This window comes from Temnothorax americanus, unplaced genomic scaffold (assembly GCF_048541705.1).
Source record: "Temnothorax americanus isolate GAGA-0224 unplaced genomic scaffold, ASM4854170v1 Scaffold3, whole genome shotgun sequence".
NCBI lineage: Eukaryota > Metazoa > Arthropoda > Insecta > Hymenoptera > Formicidae > Temnothorax > Temnothorax americanus.
The window spans coordinates 3,593,837-3,613,658 of record NW_027509442.1 but is presented as its reverse complement, the minus strand read 5'-3'; the positions used below and the strand labels follow the sequence as shown (position 1 = coordinate 3,613,658).

The following is a 19,822-nucleotide window of genomic DNA, read 5'->3' as shown; positions in this document are numbered from 1 at the left end:
AAGTTTTTAATCAAGTATTTTAACTGTCATGTTCAACTGCCAATACCACGCTGTACCTGGTTTAAAAATTAAGCACTATAAAAATGTTTAATCCGACTTTTTCTGAACATTGTATTTTAGGAACTAGTAATAATAGACATAAAACGCTTTACCATTATATAATTTAAGCTCCTGTTATATTGAAAAGTGTATTAATTCCATTTTAACAAAAACTGGAGATACAATCCTTTACTTCTGATAGCGTTTTTCACTGGCAGAGCTGGTGCGCACTCAGTGAACATTAAAGCCGTTGTATTAATCTCTAATATTTAAAGTAAAATGCAAATATTTCGACTGATAAAATACCCAGTACATATATTTTACCAAATAGTGCAATAAACAATATTGAGGATTTCATGATTTAATCCGTTTATATTAAACATATACTTTACGTTGGTTTGTGTACGACGGCTTTAATGTGCACTGAGTGCGCACCAGCTCTGCCAGTGAAAAACGCTATAAGATACAGATATACATATATATGTATATATACATACATACATACTTTAGACAAGAATCAAGTAAAGCACTATAAACCCAACTAAATACATTAGTTCATACAGCGTTATTTCTATAATAAGACAAAAAGCTTAATAAACTAAAAATATTAACTCTTACTTAAACTTTTTCACAGATAACGTTTGAAAATAACCCTCATAAATTGAGTTAAAGGATCCGGCACGATTTATGTATAAAAAAACCGTTTTCGATCAATTTTTCTGAATCTTTAATATGTACAGTACTTGTGTCCCTGATAAAGTTTCAAATTTCATTAACTTTCTGTAATTAGTTTCTGAGTTACAGGCATTTGAAAGTCGCGTTCGCAAGATCGTCCGTATGTTTACCTACACGAATTTCCATTTAATATAGTGAATAACAGTTAATATAATAAAAGCACGAATAAAAATCGAAAATCTTTATAGAAGAAATGCGATAGAGAATAAATTGAATGAAAATCATACACTTCATTTTCCTAGATTTGTGAGGTAATGTCATATTTTTTAACATACCCCTACTCTTTAGTTTTCTTTTTGCAAAAATATAACTCATTCGCGTTCGATAAATCGTGCGGGATTCTAGATGTATTAAGGTATTCCTTTCATGACACCAAAGTCTTAAAAATTAACTAATTTTTTGGTACGAGAAAGTTAAAATGCCTATCTTTACGCCAGAAGAAAATTAAACCACATTACCGAGCATATAAAGAAGATGTATGACTTTGAAAATTCGATATTTTATATGTGACGTTATCAAAAAAGTCTATTTTCCACATTTCAATGTAATAATTTGTTTATCAAATATCTTAAAATATTAAATATTAACTGCGCTACACATATTCGCTAAACTCTATACTTTCGATAGTGCCGATAAAAATACAGAGTCACCGAATATTTAAACAAAATATTTATGTTAAAAGTTGACTTGAAATGTGGTTTATAGATAAATATTTTTAATGACGACTTTCAAGCTGTGCGCTCGTATGTCACACTTCAGTTCATCACATACGGTTTATTATCAACTTTTATTTTCACAACGTGTCCCTTATTTTTGCCCACATTACTCCTCACTTTATGTTTCTTATCACTCATTATTATTATAAAATCTCTCTTTGATAAAAAGAAAATGTCACAATATTATTTGATTAACGAACGTGACACTTACATTGACACTTCTGTTATCAACTTCACATTTTACACGCGGCGCCCTGAAAAGCGCAGCGTTGCCATATTGTTCTGACAGTAAAATTTACTAAAAATGAAAAATTTCTAAATACACAAATATTTTTACTTTTTTCTTATACGTAAACATAATAATCACGTATAACTAGATTTATATAAGTTGAACGCAATATACAAGAGTTTGCCGAGGCCCTGCTTAAGCGCCTACAAAATACGCTCCTCCGTAAAAGGAATACCTTAAGTGTATTTCACGATCATTATATCCATTTTGTTATAACACAGTTGAAAAATGCATTATATAAAGAGTATATAATTATGCAAAAATCTTCGTACTAGACCTCTTAAAATGTAAAAAGAGCCGAGTTAGCGCGGGCACGACGATGGCTCGACGAAATAACTGTCTAATGTATTTTTTCCAAGTAAGTCCGACATAAATTTCTTAAACTTCATGTCCTGCGCATCGCTCGACGGTTTCCTTTCAACTATGAGTTTCCGTTTCTTAGCTTGCAATTCGTTCGTCTGTTGAAGCGTCTCGGTCTCGGTATCGATAATGTGCGCTTTCCGCTTGCGATTTTCTAACGAATCGGGATTCTGAGTGCCTTCCCGCGCTCGACTCACTTCAGTAGTCAAATCGACCATCTTCTGTTCCCACTCCTCGAGATGCTTCCGCATCTCGGCTAACTGCGTGTCCTGATCCTGTATCTTCTTTGCCTGCTTATATAACTTCAGGGTTTGCTTCCGCACCAGATACTCTTGCCTCTGGATTCTGAACTTCATTCTACCCATCTGGTTTTTCATCGCTAGGAAGAACATCTTGTTCTTTTTCGTACGATCGTTAATCTTCTTAAAACTCTGGTTAAGCTTCTCTGAGTAGGTTATGTTATGATTGTTGCAATGCGGCAGTGAAGAGTTATTTATGTTTCTACCGTGGGAGATCACGACGCCACCAGGTAGGTCGTATGAATTCACAGTGCCGACCATGGACGTGCAGATGTTGTGCTTCAAATCCGGCAAGATCTTCTCGTCGAAATGCTCCATGGCCATGCTGCTTATATCCCGCAGCTCCTGAAGTATCTCGTGCGCCCTGGGCGGTGTCTTTGTCTCTCGAATTAATCGAAGAACACGAAAAATTTCATCGATTACCTGGTACATAGTTGCAACAAACTTATTATTCAACAATTTCCAACTTACGTGAATAAGAGCATATCTCTTGAAATATATATATGAGAAATCTTATAAGTAATATAAGAGATATTTGTAAATGAAGCTAAGAACAACGGTAAATTTGTCGCGCGAAGCAAAAATCCATTACCTTTCCTGGAATAAAGCAGCAAACGTTCAGGTCCACGTACTTGATAAAAGTCATTGATAACATAGAGATTCTCGTTTCTATCGCCGTCAAGATATCGCAGTGACGCGCGAGAGGATGGCTGCGTCGCTCCGACTCTCGCCTCGGCAGCTTGCCTTTGACAGTCCGGAGGCATTGGGCGTGATATTTCTCCATGAGATTAAAGCCACGGTTGAGCAGCTTTTTGCAGATCCGATCGAACTGTCTGCAAACCTGACAAGCACATCGTGAGATCTACGCACCGTCGCAGCCGATAGAACGAGGGAGAATTCTTGCGAATTGCAAAGGGCGATCCTTACGATCCTATATTTAGATATCTCATCGTAGGAGAGGTTAGACAGGATCGCCTCCAAGCAAACGTCGGGGAGATTTATCAGCTGCAGTTGCGCGTTATCGTTCGTTTGACGCGCGGCAGGATCCGCAGGATCGTAAAACCGTCTCCGTTGCTCGTCAACCATATCAATTGACGTTCTTTTCCATTCCATGTGTGTAACGCGAGAGACTTTCACTCCTCTCGTCCTCACGACTAAAACCAGATCGACCGTATTAACCTATTAACGCGAATCAACTGCAGCTCGTGCTCACACCGCAATGGTCTGTACTGCTCAAGTGCTCACAGCTCGGTTGCTCCGGTTGCTCCACTGCTCCAGTTGCTCACAGCCCACAAACTTCGATGTCGATGACTTTGGGTGCGTTCCTTTTGGGCGCTCACGCGCTGTCGGCTGTAAGCATCGCTCTATCTTCGTTTGATATTCGATGTGCAACGAAGATAGAATGATGCTTACGCAGCCTATATGTATAATCTATTTTGATTGGTTATGCGTTTTGGCCGTACCAGAATCCTGTCGGTATGTGCACGTTTTTGTGGTTCTCTTCCATGTTATGTCCACTATTTTGTGGCAATGTTGGGTAATGTCAACGATTTTGGGGTTCTCTTTCGTGTTATGTTCACGATTTTTTGGTTTTATGTTTTATTTCCAAAGAGAATAAAAAAATCGTGTGGACATAGCACGGAAGAGAACCACAAAAACGTGCACATACCGACCAGTACGGCCAAAACGCGCGGGCATGACCACTCTCATCTCTGTAGATACGTATGTACGTCTATATATATTCTCATGTCTACGGTGGTAGCAGACGCGTCTGTTCCTTCCACTTGCACTTTCTGCGTTCAGTTCAGATGCAGAAGGTGCTGGTCAAGTAAACAAACAAAAACTGCCGTAGCCGTAGCGGAAGGAAACAGATGGAAAAAACTCCAAGTCTACGGTGTCTACATCAAAGTTGACGCGTTTACAGCTGGGCCAAACGGTCAGCTGTAAAACGGTTCCCGTGATCTGGTTCGGGGCTATTTTTTTGGAACCATCGGTCCGAAATAAGGAGGGTCAGCATCAAGCTTCCGCCTGCGGACTCTTCGCTCTCGAACACGCGTGATATTTCCACGTGTGAAAGCGAGCTCCCGCTTTATATATTTACATACGTGACATTACGTATATGACGACGCGAAGCAGATGCGTAGGGTCTCGTCGGCGAAGAGGCGTATCGTCGCAGGTATTTCGTTCGCCGCTTAGCGAGGATGGCACTCGATCCGAAGGACATCGCGAAGCTGCTCGACATCCTCAAAGAGGAGAACCTGAACACCAGCTTGGAGAGCCTCGGCAATCAGCTGCATCAGACCTTTCCTAAGGAGCAGCGCTTCAAGGTCGGAACGATACTCCTGCTGCATTTGCAGCAAGTCGACCTGCTGCCCAAGCACGTGCAACGCGTCGTGGCGTTGACGCTGCTGTTCGACCTGTACCGCGGCGAGCCGTTGGCATCCACGCCTTTCGCCTCTGTATTCGTACAGGTGCTCGAGTCGCAGGAGGACACCAACAACGGTAGCTCGAAACCAACCGGCCACACCGGTCACGTACCGTTTCTGTCGAATTGCGAGAGGAACCTGCTCGTCAGTTTGATGGGATACAATCAGAAGGACGTAATGAAGAAGACGCCGCGCCAGATCGTGGACGAGTTCTCGTTCGCCGCCGTGCCGTCCATCGATCTGACCAACCTGCAGCTGCAGCTGGCGGAACACCAGTCCGAGCTGCCGTCCGTAAGTAAATGCGGAAATCCTATAATCCTGCCCGACATGGATCACTCCAAAGGGACGGAATACGACGTGGCGTCTGTGCAGAGTATCCTGGAGAACCTAACCATCGGCGATCCGCCCCTGTGCAGTCAGAGCTATCATCCCGAGTTCCTGAGGCTCGTGCCGCCGATTTATCACGGCATCAACGAGATAGCCTGGTTTCACGTCACGGAGCCGACTCAGTTCACGATCGAGTACGACACCGGTATGTGCGTGTCGAACTGCGCCAGCGCCGAGGCACGTAAACTCATGGGCAAAGCCTTCAAGAACGTATTAACGCTGACGCAGCAGCAATATTTGATCGGCGAATTGGACAAGGATCCGAAGCTCGTTTATCATATCGGACTCACGCCCCCCAAGTTACCGGACCTGGTTGAGAATAATCCCCTAATCGCCATTGAGGTTTTACTGAAGCTAATGCAATCCAGCCAGATCACGGAATACTTCAGCGTGCTGGTGAACATGGAGATGTCCCTACACTCCATGGAGGTCGTCAACAGATTGACCACCACGGTGGACCTGCCGACGGAATTTGTACATTTGTATATCAGCAATTGTATATCCACTTGCGAGACCATCAAGGACCGTTACATGCAAAATCGACTGGTGCGACTTGTCTGTGTGTTTCTGCAGTCCTTGATAAGGAACAAGATCATAAACGTGCAAGAATTGTTTATCGAGATCCAAGCGTTCTGCGTTGAATTCAGCCGCATCAGGGAGGCAGCCGCATTATTTCGGCTCCTAAAGCAACTCGAGTCCGGTGATACTGGTGGGCTTAACGCTCCACCTACGAGAAGTAAGACAGATATGTGTTAAAATGCGCCATGATGCCTATAAACACCGTCTGGAGCATTTATGTAAAAAGATATAATTGATCGATTAGGTAATTAAATTTAATAACAAACCATGTTGTAAGTAAAACGGCACGTTGTAAGATTATGTTATATTATTAAGTTTTTATAAGCAGAAAAGTTTTCAAATTGATCATGTATTTAAAAAACAATCTCGCGCAAAAAGACACGTCGAATAACGTGTCTTTTTGCGCGAGATGGTTTAAAGAAAATCTTGGAAAAACAAAAATTTAGATTATTTTAATATTGTATGTAGGAGTGAATATAAGTTTGTTATAAATATGTAGGTATGTATACAGGGTGAATCACTAAAGGTGTTACAGGCTATATTGCTGAAACTGAACGAGATGTGCAATTCTTATTTTTCAGCGACTATTTGGCATCGAAGCGGACGAGAAAAATTAATTTCATCGCGCAATGCCCGCTTTGATATCGAACATCGACCAAACGTCGCTGGAAAATAAGAATTGTATATCTCGTTCAGTTTCAGCAATAAGTATTAACCTGTGACTATAGTGATCCACCTGTATATGAAGCATTGAGAATATAATATATTTACATGAAATACTTCTAATCTAGAATACGACATACGATGTTTTTCTATATCGGTGACATTCCATAAGACGTTCTATCGTGTAATAAAGAAATGCCTTGCAATATATGTAAATAACGAATTTATAATTGTAAAATTTTTATACATTTTTATCTATTGTACCCCAGACTTCAAGTATAAAAGAAATGATTTACAATAATAAATATCGTAAGTAATACAATTTCGCTTCCTGTTCTACATGACGGACAAATATATATATATATATATATATATATATATATATATATATATATATATTTGTATATAAGCACAATTTTTTCATGATATTGATTGGTGTATAATCGATAAGCTTTCGTTCTAATATTTATAGAACTGTTACAAAAGGAAAATCTATGTGTGGAACAAAAATCTACATGCATAATCAAATAGGCACATAATAAAATGATATACAATATCTCAATCTATCATAATTACAAATGTCGACATGACAAATGTTCGCTACAGTCTGTTATAATTTCTTCGTATAATCAATAGATATTCACGATCTCAATCAACTCGAGCAATATTTTGCAATCATTTTTATGAACACAATTATACAGATTGTAACACTTCGATTAGCGTACATGATGATGATACAATTCTTATAAATTGGCGTTTGCCTTATTGCTATTACTGATCCAACAAGAATTCTGTTTATTATTTAAATTATCTTCGGACTCACACGGTATATTACAAACACATCTCAGAATTAAATATTTCACATCTTGTACATGCAACACAATTATAATACTATAAGTTATTAATGCATAAATTATAATGAAGTGACTATTAGCATAACACAATAAAAATCGCTATCAAAGTAGTTTGTTATTTATTTTATCTGCAAATTTATGTATATATCCTACCACCTTTGGCTGCGTTCACTTTGTGCGCTTTCGTGCTGAAAGCGTCAGTCTATCTTTATTGCTCATTGCATGTTGAAAAAAGATGGAGTGATGCTTTCAGCACGAAAGCATCCAAAGCGAACGCAGCCTTTATGTATTTATGTACACATGTATATATATTTATATATACATATGATTTTACACACACGGCCATATATACATTATATATATATATATATATATATATATATATATATATATGGAATAATAATTTTATTTGTTTTAAATAAAAAACATAAAATTATTATACACACACAACTGATTCATATAACATATTTGCATTGAAATTGGACATTTTACATTTTTCAAAGTGTCTCGAATATATATTAAATCTTCCAATATAGCATGAGGTGAAAGATGTGTAATTCTAATAGAGCTAAGAAAATATATACTACAAATTTGTCGCATTGTATAATAAACTATACAGCGTCCGTGATACAACGCATAGATGTATACAAAGTAGAAAACCAAAGAAAAGATCTGTCCAGCACAGAGGTATTCTATTAATGACGTTTCTCAGTATCTTAAATATTATTATAGATTTTCTTAATAATTAAAACACTGATAAACATTGTTACTGTTCTACAGAATACCGATACAGACGTAAAATATCTGTACGCTGGCACAGAACAGAGGCATTTACATTTGTCCCATAGAGAGAGAGAGAGAGAGAGTTTACAAAATACAATTCCTGCTATTTAAATTACATTACACGACATAATCTTCTACTTCTTTTTTACAGCCTTTACTTTCATCACACTCTTCGTAGTTTTTCCTTTAGCAGTCATCGATTTTCCTTTTAGCGGCTTCATTTGCATCTTAACATCACCCTTGGACACCTTTTTCGTTTTCACACTTTTGACGCCGCTTTTGTTATCTTTCGCTTTGACTTTGGTAATGCTTGGTACAATGACACCGGGTCTCGCGTAGTTGGACCCGGTTGACTTATACTAGGCCGTTACTTTCACTTTCTTTTTCCGCTTCTTCTTCTTTTTATCGTGGAGCAGCTCCTGTTTCTTCGCTATACAAAAGCGGCAGTACCAATCCTCGTCTTCAGCTGGTGGAACCTGCATACCGACGCACACCCTGAAATATTAGAAAAAGAACAAAGTTTGGCAAAATTCGACTAACTCCAACATTATACGGTGTAAATTACATAAATATAAATGAGTTATTTACCAGTGATACCAAGCGTCACAATCGTCACAGCCAATCATCGGCGAGCCATCATCCTGGTTGCCGCACGCGGGACATATCCACACTTGACGACCTCCTCGATCCTGTAACACTCATCTCAGGATAAACAGAACTCGGCGAACTTTTAAATTAAACCCAACCCATCTCGACGAATTCATTCTGGAGTTTTGGAAAATCGTTCAAACAAATATGCCAACATTTGGATTCATCAAATATTTATTTTAATGGAACATGTTGCACTTTCTTTATCAAGAATAACGTACTGATTCTACAAGGATTGGTTAGTGGACTTCACGTCAAGATATTTTGTCATGTTGTCCATGAATATTCTCTCTTATCAAGAAGGAACATTTTAATAACAAAACAAGATACCGACATCTCATAGTACTTTCTTGTGAACTGCTGCAGAAATTCCTGAGTCTTAAACAATGCATGGGACTTATGTATCTCGGTAATACAATGATTTATGATAACATGAATCGGAGATGAACTTGTCTCTTCTTTTTTTTCTAGCATTCGATACGCATCCTTTAAATCATGTCCTAGCTTTTTATTATCTAAATCACTCCTATTTAAAGTAGCTAGCGTGCGCATTGTTTCTGTATTCATATTTTTGCGATATATGTATCCGTGTCGCAACCAACGTATTATGAAGTATGAAAACTAGTTATCCATAGCATCGGCGCACAGAAAATACCTTGCAATGTTCTTTAAAAGAGGTGTAAAGCGTACTCACCACAGTAGTGGCTGGTGTTGTAGGCAACACGTTCCTGCCATTTTCTTTGTCTTCTTTAGCATCGTCCTTTTTAGGAACTGGATCTGCTTTCACCTCTGTACCGTTAAAACCGTCGGTTATATTCCTAACGGGTCTCTCATGCTAATTTTTTTTTCTATGCAACGTGCAAATCTCATGCAACGATTTGATTTTATACTTTTTGCTACGTAATTTTTTTTTTTTTATGTTTTCTCTCTGCTGTCTGTTAGTGTGTATCGTTAATAAATTATATATCAATAATCGCAAACCGTAAATATATTCGCTGATTAAATGAAGAGAAGTGAACGGGAAAAATCATTAGTATAAGTTATCTTGAGATAAGTAAATTTTTATAATAAAGGTTTAAAAATAAGAGCTGTGACATATTAGTTACATTAGTTACATTAACTGATAAGATGCATGCTCTCTAATGCTACTTAGTTAACAGTCAAGCAGCGAATTCAAAAGTGTGTGACACACAAGTATCAATTGCATCTTGTATAACTATTTATACGTGAGGAATATATATGTATGCGCTAATGTGACTGCACTTGCTAAATAGAGAAGAGAAATTAACGAGAAGCATGGGCATATTATTAACTAACATAAGACAAATATACTGTAAAAGAAATTACTTCCTTCAGCATGTACGGAAATGTCAAGAATAAATTGTATATTAGTAAACCGGCACTGCTTGCAACTTTAAGCTATATACTGACATATGAAATATAAGTGAAAAATCAAATTTACTGATTATGGTACATAGTTTTAGAGTAATGCCTCTATAAAATTTGCAATATTGCATTTATACTGCCACAACAGATATTCGTTCATTAAATCTGTCAGAACGTTATTTTTATAATTACACTGTAATCGCTCAAATTTGTAATAATAAGAAGAAGAGACAAGTATACCATATTGAATATCGTACGTATATACATATATATGTATATATATATATATATATATATATATATATATAATGGATGATAAAATGACGATAAATGCTTTCTTATTCTTAAAATACATGATTAAATTAATTTTCTAAGTTAATATTATTTATTTTTTTATAAAGAATTATATCTATATTTACATAAATGCAGCAATCAATTCTACAAATGGCAAACTCAAGATGCAGCTACTCAGAAAAGACTGCATATTCAGAATATTGAAAAATATAATAAATCAAAAATAAAGAAACTATCAAATTTTACTAATCAGTGTAATTTTTTCTAGAGAATATTATTTCTAAATTTTTAATTTTTGCATCACAAGATACATGAACTGAATAGTACTCTGTAACTTGTATATTGTGACTTGAGATTATTTAAATTCACTAATTATATAAAAATGTCTTTTCTGAAAAGCTCTTTGTACAAAAGAAGTCTTGCGAGGCAGAATGGTGAAAGTAGAATGGCAAAATAAGCGATTAGTTCAATTTCTGAAAATTAAAACTAAAGAAATATTTAAGACTCAATATAAAAAATGGAAATATGAGCACTAAACTCAAAGAAAGAAAAAGAGAAAGTAAGGTAATAATTGCAACAAAAAATACACAGTAAGTCTAAATATAGCTATAAGAGAGAATGTGTACTACAATCATTATTTGGACAACATAACAATATATCAAAAGAGAGAGCGTGGTTTAAGGAAAAAAAGGAAAACATGATACCGTCACCACAAGACGTAAATGCATAGATAGCATGAATAGGAAATTGGAACTTTTGGATAGGCTCATACTTGAAACAATATCGATGGGTTGGGTTTATCTCATTATGGAATAAAATATCAATAAAATGTTTGTAATAAATTTAAGGCAAATTTCCCCTTCCCAAATTAGTTTTATATGTGACAATTATTTTAAAAAACTTTACTATAAAATTTTAATCCAATTTAATTTAGTTAATGTACTTTCAAAACTTTGCAAAAATTTCTTCAAATTATATAATTTCTTGTAAAATTCAAAAACAGCTTAACAGGAACGCTAATATTTCTTTTTAATTTTCTTTGGAAAAAAAAAATAATAATTTCTAAGCCCTATATATTATTATTTCCTATATAAATAATTTATTCGATCATATATTCAATTTATTTACCAAAGATTTTCTTCATGAAATATTATTTGTGAAACATTTTAATTCTAAGATCTCGAATCTTGATGTAAATTTCAATAATCCCCAATATGTAAATATCGTGAAAAATGTACTTACAAAATAATATGGTGGTTGTTGTGGCGGCACTAGAGGGTTCGGGAATTTAGGAGGGTTGTCAAACTGAGGTGAAGGTATTGGCTCACTTTGAGATAGATTTTGGAAGTTAGATTTCTTTGCTCGAGGAACTGATGCAAGTGGCGCACTAGTAAGAGTGGCAGAGAAAGAGTCTGTAGGAAGAGCAGGGCTTCCATCTAATATTCCCTCCTCTGTTTTCTTACTTGCTGACTTTTGCTTTGGCGGTCGTGTTACCAATGCCGATATTTTCGCCAATTCCGGACTAGGTTCCCGCTTGACCTCTTCATCGGGCTTTTTCACAAGTGGTTTAATAGTTCTGAGAAAAATAAGAAGTAACCACACAATGATTATCTGTGTCATGACATATTATTATCGTATAATATAAAAATACCTCCTTTTTCGATAAATCAATTAAATATGCCAACAAAAAAAAAATATGTATTACAGTTATATTAAATTGCTAATAAAAGTTTACTAATAATAAGAATTTATTTATGACTTACATTTTCTTCATAGGCGCATTATCTGGTGTTGCTGGTCTAGGAGAAGCTGTACCTAATTTTAACGTAATTTTTGGAACAGCTTCTGGATTCTTTTCTTCCTTCTGTAATAACACAGATATAGTAAATTAATTATTGCTATTTACCATCATTATTATTAGCGGAAGATATATAAATACCATATTCTTCTTATTTTGATCTTTCTCCTTTTTCTTTTCTTTTTTCTCCTTTTTTTCCTTGATCTTTTCTAATTTCTCGCGTTTCTCAGCCTTTTCCTTCTTCTCCTTCACTTTCTCGCCTTTATCTTTGTGTTTTTCTTTCTTATCTTTCTTCTTCTTCAACTTATCCTTCTTTTCCTTCTTATGTTCTTTAGACTTCTGAAAATAGTTATAAACTGTTATAAATATATATAAACATAAATATATATATATATATATATATATATATATATATATGTCAAATTATAATTATTATACTCTAGTTTAATCAAATTAATCTGATAGCTTTTATATGCGTAAAAACTACTAGATAAATTGATTAAGATAGAGCGTAGTAATTATATGGCATAAATGATGGAGATAAATGAATATATTATCGTGCATATAGGAATTATCTTCATCGGGATATATATTTCTCCAAAATATATATATTTTAATAAAATATAAGCGAAATATCTCTAATGAGATATGGTCTCTTATCGAATTTACCATATCATTCTTCTCTGTTTTTTCAGCTTTAGAGTTTTTCGATGGTGGCATTTGCGCGACAGATACTGTTGGTGTGGGAAGCGTGATTGGTGCGACAGGTGCAGACACTATAGGCGGTGCAACGCCTACAGGCAGTACCCTCTCAGGTACTTTCGTGAAAGGCAATTCTTTGTTTGGCTTAAACATTTTCGTAAGTTTGTTATCCACCTTCTCTTTGTCCGCCTTCTCATTCTCGCCTAGAATCGACGGAGATGTTAACTCGACCGGTGGAGGGATCAGTGGCTTCTCACGTTCCACGGGTTTAATTTTAGGCAACGGGAAGTCCTCGGGCTTTACGGGTGGGTTGGAAAAACGTGGTGGTAATGGTAAATTAGGCATCGCGGGATGAGGACCTGGCCCACCTCGTGGTCCAAGCGGCAACGGAAACCGCGGGAACATCGGGGGAATTAAACCGGGTGCCGAAGGAAATGGAGGGAAAAAGGGGAGGGAAGGGAACGGAAGTGTGATCGGAAGAATAGGCTCTCTGTGTAGTGATTCGGGTGCCTGCGGCGTTTTGGGCCGATCTGGTATATCCGATTCTGTCGTATCACATGAAGGTTTCGTCTGAAAAACAGCAAATCACCAGCAAGATATACTAATATTAAAAATTAGAAGCATATTAAAATGTGATACTCAATCGAATTATCGCTGGGAACAAAATCGACTGCGATTAATTTAAGAAATATATAAAATACGTATAACTCTTTTTGATACTATGTACACGTAGTTCGATGAGTAACGTCTTGTAAAACATATCTTACCTTTTTCGGACTACTTTGTGTTTTCGGATTCTTCAATTTAGGTTCTTTCTTTTTGCCACTCTTCTCTTTCTTCTTTCGCTTCTGTTCCGGTACCGTGGGTACACTCAATTCGGGGGTTTTCGGCGTGCTGGGCGTACCCGGCGGTGAAATGTCAGCGTCGTCGAACATGTAAACATCTGACGATAAACTCTGCACGTCTGCCAAATCACTGTCCGACTGTACGTGCACGTCCGGTGTATGAGGTGTCTTCTTCTCCTCGCGTCCTGCTTTCGGGTCCGCGTCGTTACGGTGCGCATGCTTCTCCGCATTCTCGATATCTATGACCAAATCCGGCGACTTTTCGCGCGACTCAAGAATCTCCTTGTGCTTATGTGGCTCCGTCGTCTCTTTGTCCTTGTCCTTTTCCTCGCGCGGTTTCGATATCTTCTTGAATATATTCAGTTTTTGTTTGTCCGGCTCCGACGGCAACTTGTCAACGGTTTCCTCCTTCTTTTCGACGGCAGGAGGGCCGTCTGTCAGATCTACCTTGTCGGGCTTGACCTTCGGCTGCGTCGCCTTCGACGGTTTCGGACTACTGGCGGCTGATTTAGGTGACGCGATCTTCGGCGTGGATGGCCTGCTACCCGTGAGTTCTTGTAACGCGGTAGATTGTGCCTTACCACCACCTGGCTTTAACGGTTTTAACTTGGCCAACTCCTTCATGCCGACTAATTTCTTTACTTTACTCTCATCGATCTTGTCCGGCTTGAACAATTCCTTCGCGCCTTTCTTCTTCTTATTCTCTTTGTCAAGCTTACGATCCTCGGGACCTTTCTTCACAACCTTCTTCGGTTTCTTGTCGGTCTTCAGTTCAGGTGGCACCATCGGATAGGAACTCGGTTGCGGTGAATCCGATCGGACTTGATGCGGCGTTCTCGATTCAGGTAGCTTTCCTTCTCGCGCGGGTGATAAAAAACCAGAGGTGGTCATCATAACGCTGCTTATTTCACGTAACGGTCTGCCCTCCTCCAAAACCTTCGCCCGCTTCACTACGGGGCTTTCAAAAGACACCGGATCGCCCGGTCGTTTAAAAACAACTTGTGGCGACATTCTGTGAGGTGATGCATTATTCGAATTGCCCGACGATGTCCCACTACTGGATGTCAAGTCTGCCGTGCCATTCATTAAACTTTCATTCTTATCCGATATGTATTCCTCTGTAATCATTATATATTATCGATCAAACGTAAATTAATGTAAACTGGCATAATTCTTGCAGTTTACCCGATAAAGAAAATATGATTCACATTACCTTCGGTATCTGGGTACATAGCTGGTAAATGTTCGTGTACGTGTACCGGTCTCGTGACTACTTCGCGACTACCCGGTTTTAAAAAATTCAAATGATTCTCACGTCGAACCGGATACTTAGGTACTTGTACGGGACATGGAACAGAATCTACATTTTTCACGTATTCGGCTAATTCTTGTACGTCAATATTCATATATTGAAATGTTAACCCTAAGTCGTCAAGATTTGGTTCCGTCCTTCCCACTGTAAAAACGTAAAAATATAATAAATCCAAAATATCTATATACGTATTTTAACATTACTCGGCAAGTGTAACAAGTAAATAATTCATTTAGTTTTCTCTTAACACATTGTGGATCAGACATTTTACTGCACAGCCGGCTATGTTTTTACATAAAATATTTTTAAGGTACTTATGGTTTGTTCGCAATTAAAAATCACCGTTATGTTACTCGGGTTACCGTTCTCGATTGATGAATAAAAAATGCGAGATATCTCGTCATCGGTCTTTAACGATGGAACATAAAACGCGAGATAACTCATCTCTGTCCACGTTAAGAAATTTTAAGAATATAAATTTTGACGACAGTATCCAGAAACTATTCAATCTTTTACTTCATAAAATATATATATATAAAAAGACAAGAAAGCAAAAGACCTTGACAACACACAAGGCAATCACTGCCAAAATTAATATAACAGTTACTCACAAACTTCCGTATATTGATGAGTGAGCTTGGAAATGCGTAACAGATATTCTTGCAGAAGATCTACCAAAAACTCCAAAGGTGTAGAATTAATGGAGTGCCATCCTATCGTCTGACAAATCTGTGCAACGACTATTTTTAAAACATTTCGACTGTATTCAGCTGACATTTTTGCCTGCAAATATTATGAAAATATACGTGAATATTTTGACGCAGTTTTTTTTTAATCCGTTGTCTTACAATTTCAAATCAACGTGGGTACAACTCAATCTGTGTAATAACTGGAGACACGTTACAATATATTTCTTATATAAATTTTATAAATGTCATCAATAGCACAAAAAAATCGTAAGCTCCTTATTCAATCTTTATTCTAGAGGCTCCAACTTTTTTTCAAAGCTTATCGTTACTATTATGTATTATCCTCCAAGAAATAGTACTGAGATTGTTCACTCTCTAGGTTATCTTGGAATTAAGTTTGTATTTAGGATACTTGGTTCTTATCAGACATTTTCTCAGATAAAATTCTAAATCATCTGAGAGATTTCATATCTTTTTCTGGACAAGGAACTGCTATAACATTGAGCTATCCAATATTCCACATATATATATATGTATATATGCAATACATAATAATCATCGGAGACAAATTAAACATACTGACTGAACGTTTCTATTTATCTTGACAATCCAACCGACAACTATGTCCACAGTCACAAGAGATTGTAAGGCAACGAGGTTAAGAATAGGTAGTACACTCCTCTGTAAACTGTTTGTATATGCCAATTTAGTACTACATAGTAATCAGTACATACACAAAACAAAGCGAAAACCAAAGCAGTACGTATATAACACACTTGAATAGAATCAACGAATTTAATTATTCAAAATAAATATTATTGGGACATAAAAAATTGTACCGTTACGTGATCGCCAACAGTTATCGTAACCAACGCTGAACGGAGCAATCACGACGCTGCGGAGACTCGTACGTGCCAATTCAGTGACAGCGTCGCTGCACAGGCTCGGAGGCCAACGGATATATCTTCAGGGATGTTTTTAATCAGCCACAAGCCACAAGCTCGAGGGAGGAAAAAACGAAACCGCGACAGGGGACAAGTGTACGTTCCCTCACCTGGACGCGCGTGAACGTACGCGACGCGACAGCGAGAGAATATCTTTCTCTTCCGGCCTTCTCAGCCGGACCGTCAACTAACGTCGCTCGACACCCAGAACTCGCGAGAGAGAAAGAGAAAGAGAGAAACACAATGCGCGTTGTAAACGTATCGCGAGATACGCTAGCCCATGATGGAAGAATACCAGGTGTAACATTGCGCATAATGGCGGCTGAATACAAGAAGAGCCAATAAGAAATTAGCCCCGAAATTGGCGTGAAATTCAAACACGATATTAATGAAAATATGTAATACAGTTAATACAAATACAAATAAATTAATATGTGGAAGAGTAAAATACAAGAAACTTGGAAACTAATAAAAACTTGTGTTATAAGTAAAAAATGATAATTATAAATGATTATCTACGTTAATTAATATTATTCTATTACATATTATATTATTTATGTACTATTTTATGCACTATCTTATTACACTATAATACTATATTATGTCTTTCATAAATTGCGTTCCAATATACACTACCAGTACCTTAGCCTGGGATGCACATGGTAATGATTCCCACACTACCCTCGTCCCTCGCCCAAGGGATGAGGGTGTCTTTGGAAGATTTCCCCATGTAAGAAAAAAAGTATGAAAGGTAAGTATGAAAAGTAAGTATATAAGGTAAAATAAGTATGAAAGGTAAGTATGCAAGATCGGAGTATGTTGGTATTCTGAAGTTTTGTCTGTAAATAAATAATATAAGTTTAAATATTTTTATGTACACACAGTAATAAGCATGTATACAGGGTGTATTTTAGAAATAGGTGGTCAAACTCTAAGAGCACGTTCTATTCATCGTAAGAATGAAAAAAGATCATATAAATATAGGTTCAAAAGCCCGAATCTAGAAAAATATTGCATACGATTATTTCATGAATGTTACTCTAAAATTCATAAAATATCGTAAGTATGAAAAGTAAGTACGTAAGGTAAGGTAATTATAAAAGGTAAGTATGTAAGATAAGTATGAAAGGTAAATATGCAAGGTAAGTATAAAAGGTAAGTATGCAAGGTAAGTATAAAAAGTAATTATGTAAGGTAAGGTAAATATGAAAGGTAAGTATGCAAAGTAAGTATAAAAGGTAAGTATGCAAGGTAAAGTATGAAAAGTAAATATGTAAGATAAGGTAAGTATGCAAGGTAAATATGAAAAGTAACAATGTTACAATATTTACAAAAATTTGTAAATACATATTATAAAAAGAAAAGAAAACTCACAATACTTTAATTCTCTTGCTTGTGATTGCCATATCACTGTTGGACATTTTTCTTTTTCTCGTTTTTCCAAAGTTAACATTTTTGTAGGAATGGAACCTACTTTTAACCGCCGCAGTTGTTTTGGTGGTGCTTTTATGAGTCTGTCCATTTTGTTATAAAACAATCGTCATCAAAATGAAGACTGCATATTCTTGCTACAATAATACAAATAAAATAAAAAATATCTAATACTGATATAATTTATAATATTATACTATAGGTCATTTTGTTATATTTTACTATATAAAAAATATATATATCAACTTACCAGAATCAATTTTTATACTCTCTTCGCTCCTTTGACAAGCATTTATCCATGCCTGACGAATGTTTTCTTCGTTGGGAATCTATAAAAGATTATTCCTTTCTTCTCTGCATAATATGTCCGACTTTTGCAATTTATTATGCAGCATGAAGGCATTGTGTCTGCAAACGAAAACAAATATGAAGTACACTCATAAAAAGCTGATACACTATTTACAATTGCTTAATTTTTATCATTTTTACAAGCTATAGGTATTTTTGTGGTTTATTCATTAATTCAGTGATATTCACACACAACTTACCTTACACATTGGTCTTGCTCCTGCTTTAAATAGTAGCGGTTTTGCGTTTGACAGTGTGGCGGTCGGATTATCGTGCGATTATATGTATTCACGAAGGACCCAAGAACGAAGGCGAGAAGAGAACGACGTCAGGATCACGCGCGATGTGAACAAGAGAGATCACGTGTTCACGACGTGTTTGTCGTTGATTCACCGTTCCGAGTAGTATTTAATATAAACTTATCGAAATTGCGATAGGAATCTCGTGAAAACGAGGGTTACCTCTGATAAAACTTCTCCTGCCACAGCGGATTTTTGTCGGTCGATCACGGCCTAAAGCTACAAACCAGTGGAACCACGATAACACATTCGTAACGTCAGACGACGTCGACGACCACACGAAGCGCACTAAGGCGCTAAGCGTACCTGGTACATACACCGCGCGGCAAACGGCGATCATGGGTTCCACTAACCTAACTTGTAGCGGTGGGCCATATTGGTTTTTCAAGTTCGGGGCTAATTTCTGATTGGTTCAAGAGCGGGCCATTACTTTGAACGACTGCGCATCCACGGGAATGTTACACCTGGTATTCTTCCATCATGCGCTAGCCGTTAGCCGCCATTCCTTGCCGTTCCCGTCATTCCCGTCCGTTCCCGTGGACCCGTCCGTGTGTGACCCGTGCCAGAGAGAAAGATGAGAGGCGCAATGACGGCGATTTTCTTGGGACGCTTTTGCAGGCCGTACAGTAGCGCCACACATCCACTTTCAGAAATTGGAACTACGAGTCACATCCACTTTTCGATGCTGTCGATGAGAATTTGGTTCATCGTGCTATGTATACATCCACTTTTCGATATTGTCGGTCTTTGGTGGTTCGTGTTGTCATAAACCACCAAAGACTGACAATGGCGACAAATATCGTGTTGACACTTGACACAAACGGCGCAGGCCGGCGCGCGGCGCGCACCTGGATCTCGTCGCTAAAGTCACTAGATTTTAACAAAGTACCCAGGCGTCGCCACGGCCCCGTGCGCACGCGCCGCGCGAAAACCGTTGCCATGGTAACGCCGCCGGATGTTGGTGTGTTCGTTCGTGCGCGTGGCGCGGGGACTGCG

General features: G+C 37.4%; 3 protein-coding genes and 1 long non-coding RNA gene across 12 annotated transcripts; 1 reads left to right on the top strand and 3 right to left on the bottom strand.

Annotated features, from left to right (window-relative positions):
* Positions 1–753: 753 nt before the first annotated feature.
* On the bottom strand, positions 754–3,799 carry Pall (F-box protein pallbearer). Of its 2 annotated transcripts, none has more exons than XM_077411901.1 (4): positions 3,684–3,799; positions 3,366–3,592; positions 3,031–3,279; positions 754–2,861 (listed from the first exon to the last, which is right to left on the bottom strand). In XM_077411901.1, the coding sequence occupies exons 2-4, from the start codon at positions 3,549–3,551 to the stop codon at positions 2,082–2,084; spliced, it is 1,215 nt and encodes a 404-aa protein (XP_077268027.1). In that variant the 5' UTR covers positions 3,552–3,592; positions 3,684–3,799; the 3' UTR covers positions 754–2,081. The 2 variants fall into 2 exon arrangements, with proteins under 2 accessions (XP_077268027.1, XP_077268028.1); XM_077411902.1 differs by lacking the exon at positions 3,684–3,799 and adding an exon at positions 3,652–3,667.
* Positions 3,800–4,227: 428 nt separating this feature from the next.
* On the top strand, positions 4,228–6,902 carry Not11 (CCR4-NOT transcription complex subunit 11). The gene has a single exon (XM_077411889.1). The coding sequence runs from the start codon at positions 4,640–4,642 to the stop codon at positions 6,005–6,007; it is 1,368 nt and encodes a 455-aa protein (XP_077268015.1). The 5' UTR covers positions 4,228–4,639; the 3' UTR covers positions 6,008–6,902.
* Taf3 (TBP-associated factor 3) lies at positions 6,700–17,021 on the bottom strand. 5 transcript variants are annotated; one of them, XM_077411858.1, is made up of 11 exons: positions 16,644–17,021; positions 15,727–15,898; positions 15,017–15,259; positions 13,726–14,921; positions 12,926–13,528; positions 12,398–12,595; positions 12,222–12,322; positions 11,787–12,034; positions 9,473–9,567; positions 8,719–8,819; positions 6,700–8,625 (listed from the first exon to the last, which is right to left on the bottom strand). In XM_077411858.1, the coding sequence occupies exons 2-11, from the start codon at positions 15,890–15,892 to the stop codon at positions 8,490–8,492; spliced, it is 3,087 nt and encodes a 1,028-aa protein (XP_077267984.1). In that variant the 5' UTR covers positions 15,893–15,898; positions 16,644–17,021; the 3' UTR covers positions 6,700–8,489. The 5 variants fall into 5 exon arrangements, with proteins under 5 accessions (XP_077267984.1, XP_077267986.1, XP_077267987.1 ...); XM_077411860.1 differs by having other exon boundaries at positions 11,922–12,034; XM_077411861.1 differs by having other exon boundaries at positions 13,133–13,528.
* Positions 17,016–18,914, bottom strand: LOC143900503 (uncharacterized). 4 transcript variants are annotated; one of them, XR_013257802.1, is made up of 5 exons: positions 18,728–18,914; positions 18,430–18,587; positions 18,123–18,316; positions 17,391–17,587; positions 17,016–17,070 (listed from the first exon to the last, which is right to left on the bottom strand). It is a non-coding gene; the product is annotated as an uncharacterized LOC143900503 (long non-coding RNA). The 4 variants fall into 4 exon arrangements; XR_013257803.1 differs by having other exon boundaries at positions 17,391–17,459; XR_013257800.1 differs by having other exon boundaries at positions 17,034–17,587.
* Positions 18,915–19,822: the final 908 nt, after the last annotated feature.

What these genes read in the sequence shown, in the direction of transcription:
- Pall (XM_077411901.1), bottom strand. Translation starts at nt 3,551, where the DNA reads ATGGAATGGAAAAGAACGTCAATTGATATGGTTGACGAGCAACGGAGA. An exon ending in AGATATCTAAATATAGGATC is followed by an intron (nt 3,280 to 3,365) that starts GTAAGGATCGCC and finishes TGTGCTTGTCAG; the next exon opens with GTTTGCAGACAGTTCGATCG. An exon ending in GCTGCTTTATTCCAGGAAAG is followed by an intron (nt 2,862 to 3,030) that starts GTAATGGATTTT and finishes ACTATGTACCAG; the next exon opens with GTAATCGATGAAATTTTTCG.
- Not11 (XM_077411889.1), top strand. Translation starts at nt 4,640, where the DNA reads ATGGCACTCGATCCGAAGGACATCGCGAAGCTGCTCGACATCCTCAAA.
- Taf3 (XM_077411858.1), bottom strand. Translation starts at nt 15,892, where the DNA reads ATGTCAGCTGAATACAGTCGAAATGTTTTAAAAATAGTCGTTGCACAG. An exon ending in TCATCAATATACGGAAGTTT is followed by an intron (nt 15,260 to 15,726) that starts GTGAGTAACTGT and finishes ACGTTTTTACAG; the next exon opens with TGGGAAGGACGGAACCAAAT. An exon ending in AAACAGAGAAGAATGATATG is followed by an intron (nt 12,596 to 12,925) that starts GTAAATTCGATA and finishes AACTATTTTCAG; the next exon opens with AAGTCTAAAGAACATAAGAA.